Raw genomic sequence first — 7,112 nt, 5'->3', positions numbered from 1 at the left:
TTATTAACGCTTAACAAATTTAAGTCAGTGGGGAATTCATTTCTTCAGATTTGCACTCCAGTCAATGCCCCAAAACACCGATTTATATTAAACAAAAAGGCGTTTGTATGATTAAAATTTTTTTTTAAAATATACTATAACCTTCATTAACTCGCGTTCTCTGTTCTCTGACGCCCTCTAGCGGTTCTATTAAGCATTGCAATAGTAATTTCCAAAGCCGGAAGTGGGCTCTCAATACCCGTATGTAAACAAACGCGTCTGGGTCGTTGCTGTTTAGTCGTGGAGTTGTGTTTGTGCTGATACATTTATTGTAACCTTAAGTACCTGGTAAGTAGGTTTCAGCTTAAAGTCGTGGAGTTTGCAGTGTGTTACCTTGCTGCTTATGTAGTTTGTGCAAGGATAATGACATAGCAAACTAACACTGTTTGTAATACACTTAGATTATGGCTAATGTTTCTGACCACATGAGCGGGAAGTATGAAGTCTGCGCGGGACTGCACGATGTAGTGTGTGTGTATCGTGTGTATCGTGTGTATCGTGTGTATCGTGTGTATCGTGTGTATCGTGTGTATCGTGTGTGTATCGTGTGTGTATCGTGTGTGTATCGTGTGTGTATCGTGTGTGTATCGTGTGTGTGTGTGTATCGTGTGTGTGTGTGTATCGTGTGTGTGTGTGTGTGTGTGTGTGTATCGTGTGTGTGTGTGTGTGTGTGTGTATCGTGTGTGTGTGTATCGTGTGTGTATCGTGTGTGTATCGTGTGTGTGTGTGTATCGTGTGTATCGTGTGTGTGTGTGTGTGTGTATCGTGTGTGTGTGTGTGTGTGTGTGTGTGTGTGTATCGTGTGTGTGTGTGTGTGTGTGTGTGTGTGTGTGTGTGTGTATCGTGTGTGTTTGGTGTGTGTCAGTCATCGCGATGTTACTGGGCAATAATCAAAGGTGTTATGTAGTTTTGGCCAAAACGCTGTGTGTTAAATCTTTAACCATAAACGCCACATGAGTTTAAATCCACAATATGGAGCTATAAAATGATACGATTTTAAAACTTTACTTTGTTATCAAAAGCACTAGTACTTAAAATATGACCCTTCCAAACTCCAAAATCATTACTATAATTGCCATAGAGAGTTATGTTGTAATATTTATAAAGTGATATTGTATAGTGCACATTAGTCATTTAATTGAAATCAGTATCAATTCATACAATATCATATTATGTTTATTAATGTATTTAATTTAATTCTGTTCATTCAGATTTATTGGATTCTTATTCTTTAATTTGAATTTTTAATCGATTTTGATTGTTACTGTATGAATTCTGATAGTGATTCAGATTCCTACTGATTCTGAGTCATTTGTTGTGTGTGTCTGTGTGTGTGTGTGTAGGTGAGGTGTGTGCTGTGTAGCGATGTCCCCTTCGTGCTCACAGTGTGGCTCGAAAAATGTGGTGGAGGATCAGCTGTATAGTCAGACGCAGTGGGTGTGTCAGGACTGCGGCTCCGTCATCTCAGAGGGGACTTTCACCACCGTACTGAGTGAAGAGCAACACTCTACAGGTCAGACACCTGCCTGCCTGTGTGTCTGGCTACAGTCTGCCTGTGTGTCTGGCTACAGTCTGCCTGTGTGTCTGGCTACAGTCTGCCTGTGTGTCTGGCTACAGTCTGCTTGTGTATCTGGCTACAGTCCGTCTGGCTGTCTGTCTGGCTCGGCTGGCTGCACTCTGTCTGTCGGTCTGGCTACATTGTGTGTGTGTGTGTGTGTGTGTGTGTGTGTGTGTGTGTGTGTGTGTGTGTTGATATGATATAGTGACTGTGTGTTTGTGTCTTTTGATGTCTAATGTCCTTCTTGTTGCTTCTCTTGAATATTCACCAGTAAAAGAGTTGACAGAAATACAGCTGTTCACAATTTATCTGTTTAATGAAGTTTGATAAGACTTTTATATGAAATGTTGTAAGTGTATGAGATGAGGAGTTTTGTTTCGGCGTTGTTAATCATGCATCTGTTCTCTCCCTCCACAGCCGTGCCTTATTACCTCAGCACAGAGGTGACGAAGAAGCCATGTCCCAACCTGATCAAAGGTAACTCCTTCCCTCCTGACTGACTGTAATTAGGCTTTACACTCATTTATATCAATTCCATTATGCTTTAGGGATGAAACGGTTACCGCTGATAGAATTTCCAGACGGTTAGTATTACTGTGTCACGTTGAATTATCATTAAAACCGTGCGCGATTATCATGATTTGTAAAACTCGCGGTAAATGCTCTCCACACACACACACCCAGCACGAGTCTGACGCAGGCGCAGCATGGAACGTTGTTTTTTAGCATGAAAATGGACGCTACAATTTAAAACTGAACACGTCTGCTCAATTCAGCATGAACCGAATGAGATCAGCAGGAGTCAGATTTCGTTTATCACATGACGTAACCATCCATCACTTTATAGTCAAATATAAAACCTGTATAAATAATTTCAGTGTGTGAATCAGTACTTTTTGTACATTTTCAGCACATTTTAACAATACAGTGATAATACTTATAACCATGATCGGTTTGGTCACGATAATCATGGTATGACATTTTCATACCATTACATCTCTATTATGTATTACTAACCAATCTGAATTGAACCCTGATTCCCTGATAGATCTTTGAATGTTATTAAACCTTATACCTATTGACACTTTGACTGTTAGTCAGTGAGGTTTGTAGCTGATCCTTTGTCTGTGTTGGTTTTGCAGAGTATTATACAATTGCAAACATAATCACGTGACATTACCAAAGTAGTTTATCCGACATTAGCTAGATAGTGAACTTGACTAACTTTGCCGTTTCAGACAGACACTGCTGGAGGAAAAACGTGTAATGGTAGTTTAGGTAGTTACTGCCTGTTTGTCTGGCCTGTGTTAACTCCCTCTTATTGTACTGTTGTGTATAATAATTGTGTGTGTGTGCAGGTCTGGGTAGCGTGCGCTCTCTGTGCCGCATCCTCAGGTTATCCAAACACATGGAGTCTGAGGTGACAAGCTTGTACGAGCGTGCCTATAATCACCCGCACTTTCTGAATCGCCATTTGATGAAGAAGGAGATGTTGGGGGGCTCCTGTGTGCTGTCCGTCTGCAGGCAGAACAACTGGCCTGTTGCCATGGGAACCATCAGCATGCTGTTAGACGCCGACCCGACTTCCGTAGGCGCCGTCTATCACGACCTGATTAAAACCCTGAACATCCAAAATACAACAACAAGCAGCTTCACTGAGCTGCTGGAGAGCCACTGTCACGAGTGAGTGTCGTCGTCATCATCATTACCTTTATTTTATTTATATATATATATATATATATATATATATATATATATATATATATATATATAAAATAAAAAATAAAATGCACATTAATGGAAGTGTGTGTGTGTGTGTGTGTGTTAGGTATAAGCTGAGCCCCAGTGATGTGCCCGATGTCTGTGCGGAGTCTGTCGAGCGGTTGGTGCAGCGGAGCTCTGCACTGTTGGAACTGGCCACTGATGTGTGGATAGCAACCGGACGCCAACCACTGCCCCTCCTCACTGCGTGTGTGTATGTGGCCTGGCAGTCTCTCAAACCCATGGTGAGTTTTCACACACACACGCACAAAAGCTTCTGAGATCCCAGTTCCTCTTTCAAAACAAGTCACACCTTCATATTTGTCCAGAAGACAGTTATCCTTATGCTACTTTCCAAACAGAACAGTTATCAAAACAAACTTTATCTTGTTGCCCTAAAAGTGCTGCCTACCTCCTAGGAAACCGCTTCTAAATTAATCATAATGCAAAGGGTTAAACGAAGAACTAATGGTATACACCGATCAGCCATTAACGTTAAAACCACTGACAGGTGACATGAATTACATCGATTATCTCATTACAGTGGCACCTGTCAAGTGGGTGGGATATATTAGGCAGCAAGTGAACAGTCAGTTCTCAAAGTTCATGTGTTATAAGCAGGAAAAATGGGCAAGCAAAAAGATCTGGGTGATCCTTTTTTTGGTCTTGTGGGATGTTCCCTGTATGCAGTGGTTAGTACCTACCAATAGTGGCCCTAGGAAGGACAACCGGTGAACCAGAGACAGGGTTACGGGCGCCCAAGGCTCATTGATGAGAGTGGGGAGCGAAGGCTAGCCCGTCTGGAGGCAGTGTGATTCTCTGGGCAATGTTCTGCTAGGAAACCTTGGGTCCTGGCATTCATGTGGATGCTATTTTGACACGTACCACCTACCTAAACATTGTTGCAGACCAAGTACACCCCTTCATGGCAACGGTATTCCCTAATAGCAGTGGAATCTTTCAGCAGAATAATACACCCTGCTACACTGCAAAAATTGTTCAGGAGTGGTTTGAGGAACATGACAAAAAGTTGACTTGGCTCCAAATTCCACAGATCTCAGTCCGATCGAGCGTCTGTGGGATCTGCCGGACAAACAATTCCAATGCATGGAGGCCCCACCTCGCAACATACAGGACTTGGAGGATCTTCTGCTAACGTCCTGGTGCCAGATACCACAGCACACCTTCAGAGCTCTTGTAGACTCCATGTCTTGACGGGTCAGAGCTGTTTTGATGGCACAAAGGGGACTTGCACGATATTATGCAGGTGGTGTTAATGATATGACTGATTTGTCAAGCTGGATATGAACAAAGATATTCATAAATCACTCACAGGAACATTTCCATAAGATATGTGGACCTCAGGAAAGTCAGTTTAGTGTAAATGTATGTGTAACGAGACTCACTCATACATCAGTTGATGGGCCTCAAAGTTATAATTGTCCTGAGATTAAGCAGTTTTAATACACAGATTATCTAACCAAGTTTAAGTAGTTTATTTTAATTTCATGCATGAATTAATGCTTTAAAATTACGCAAGCCAAACAACTCCATAAGTTAAGACAAATAAGACTCAAGAGTCAATTAAGATTCTGTTTCCCTCTTTCTTTCCTTTTTCCTTCTATTTTTTATCATTAATCTCTCTTTTCATCTGTGTTTGTGTGTGTGTGTGTGACAGGCCCGTATGAAGTACACCCTGAATAAGTTCTGTGAGATAGCAAGGTTGCCAACGTTGAAGCAGTCGTGTGTGACGCGGCGGGACACTGTGTCACGGCGCGTCAGCGAGATCAGGGAGGCGCTGTGTAAGCTGGGCCGTGTCCTGCCCTGGCTCAGAGGAGGCACCGTCGAGCCCGGCTCCATCTGCACGCTGGTCGATGACATCCTCTCATACCGCAGAACTCTGATGCTGCAGGCCATGAGGAGCTGTGAGCTCGAGGAGGATGCTGAAGAACAGAGTGCAGCCTCCTCTGAAGAAGTGCACTGGGGAAAAAGGCACCTTTTCCTGCCTCCTTCAGCAAGGAACGCAAAGCGTCCGAGACCCAACTCGCCCGAGCCAGACGTCAACGGAGATGAGAATATATCAGACACCGAGATAGAATCATACATTCGCTCGCCGGAGGAGGTGAAGTTCTATGTGGAGGTGCAGAAGAAACTGACTGAGGACAAGAAGTGAAGGATTCAACCTGAACACTAGCTAAACTAGTTTTTTTTTTTTTTAACTGTTTTTCAGTTTGTCGTTTTATTTAAACTTGTTTCGTTGTTCACTGAGTACTTCTGCAATATGCACTTTAAACTAGCTTTACTAAGTTCTATTTAGTGCGCACTACTGAATGTGAGAGATGGCTGGTTTGTTTTGTCCTGCTGTTTTCGCAGTAGCTGTTTGCAGTCCAGACAAACGGGATCAAACACAGCATGCCTTTACGTCCATGTATGGAAAGCTATAAATGGGCATGCCATGTAAATAACCTGAGCTTTATTTCCTTTTGTTTTTGTCGTTCATGACGTCTGCTGTATACTGAGTATTGCTGCAGATTGCAGTAGTGCACACTACCAAGTGTAAGAGACACAGTCAACGCCAGAGACTGATATTTTTTTATTTTTCAATTTATGTGTAAGTTGCATCACATCTTAGAGCAGTGCATTGTGGGAGTCCTTCAATACCCCTCCCCCCCATAAGTTCTGCTTTCTGCTAAAGCCTTTACTGCACTCTTGTTTCTCCTTATCCACTGAATCCCCTTGGTTTCCATTTTAAGAACTGTACTAAAAACTGAAGACATTTTACCCAGAAGGCATTGCTGTGCCCTAATACATTTATGAGGATAAAAATTAGCAATATTATCAGTATGGGAATTGCTTCAGTTACATTGTTCTCGCTGACAGTATAGAAATTAATCCAGTGGTTTTGTTATCATTCTAATTTAAAATGTTGTGGTTTTTTTTGTTTTGTTTTTTAGGAACTGTTTATTGGCGAATAATTTGGAAGTGTTTTGTTTTTTTTTTCCCCCCCAGTGAGTTATTTTGATTAAAAACCATTTTTCAACACCACATTATTTATTTCATTTGTAGTCTGTAATTTCTATGCCAAGAAGTTTGGCTTCATGTTTGAACGAGTTTGAAAAGTCTTTAGCAAAGGCACCTCGCACTTGAGATGATCATTAGGGTTTGTTTATAGAGACCAGGGCCGATTTTACTTCCTGCTTCAGTTAGTAGCAGTGTTCTTATATCAGAAAAAGAAGAAATCCTTTTGTCACATTACAATACAGTGACATTCTTGCTGGGAATAGAGCACTGTGTCAGCCATGATATGGCACCCCTGGTCAAGGGTCCAACAAATGTAGAACCCTGACCTCGTGGCATGACTCCTCCACGTTCATAATGTTGTTAGATGGTATGAATATTGTGCAATCTGCACAACTTCTATTATTTTCACTAATGGTTATGCCCAAGTTTGGTCATGGTCACATCAGGAACAGGAACTCCTGTTGAAATCATGTTCTCTTTCAAGTACCTCAGACCCAAAATGGAAACATACTTTATATGTATAATTTTTTAAATTATTATTATTTTTATGATCTTTGTGCTTTAAGGATGGTGGAGTTGTTGGATCTGTTTGATGGCATAATTTGATGATCTATCCAGCAATAAACATTTTAGGATCCACTAATTCTAACAAACAAATGCAAGTTAATACTACTACTACTACTAACACAAAACTGTTAATCCTCCCTGCTTTGTGTGAGGGTGTGTGTGTGTG

General features: G+C 41.6%; 1 protein-coding gene across 1 annotated transcript; it reads left to right on the top strand.

The window, feature by feature from the left end:
* The first annotated feature begins 210 nt into the window (after nucleotides 1-210).
* Nucleotides 211-6,403, top strand: brf2 (BRF2 RNA polymerase III transcription initiation factor subunit). Its single transcript, XM_017489920.3, has 6 exons — nucleotides 211-327; nucleotides 1,383-1,552; nucleotides 2,015-2,074; nucleotides 2,956-3,280; nucleotides 3,426-3,603; nucleotides 5,037-6,403. The coding sequence occupies exons 2-6, from the start codon at nucleotides 1,405-1,407 to the stop codon at nucleotides 5,529-5,531; spliced, it is 1,206 nt and encodes a 401-aa protein (XP_017345409.1). The 5' UTR covers nucleotides 211-327; nucleotides 1,383-1,404; the 3' UTR covers nucleotides 5,532-6,403.
* The last annotated feature ends 709 nt before the right edge of the window (nucleotides 6,404-7,112 follow it).

The sequence above is a fragment of the Ictalurus punctatus genome, chromosome 16 (genome assembly GCF_001660625.3).
Source record: "Ictalurus punctatus breed USDA103 chromosome 16, Coco_2.0, whole genome shotgun sequence".
Taxonomy (NCBI): domain Eukaryota; kingdom Metazoa; phylum Chordata; class Actinopteri; order Siluriformes; family Ictaluridae; genus Ictalurus; species Ictalurus punctatus.
Note: the sequence above shows the minus strand (reverse complement) of the source record. Positions and strands in the feature narration are given on the sequence as shown.

What these genes read in the sequence shown, in the direction of transcription:
- brf2 (XM_017489920.3), top strand. Translation starts at nt 1,405, where the DNA reads ATGTCCCCTTCGTGCTCACAGTGTGGCTCGAAAAATGTGGTGGAGGAT. An exon ending in TGAAGAGCAACACTCTACAG is followed by an intron (nt 1,553 to 2,014) that starts GTCAGACACCTG and finishes CTCCCTCCACAG; the next exon opens with CCGTGCCTTATTACCTCAGC. An exon ending in ATGTCCCAACCTGATCAAAG is followed by an intron (nt 2,075 to 2,955) that starts GTAACTCCTTCC and finishes GTGTGTGTGCAG; the next exon opens with GTCTGGGTAGCGTGCGCTCT.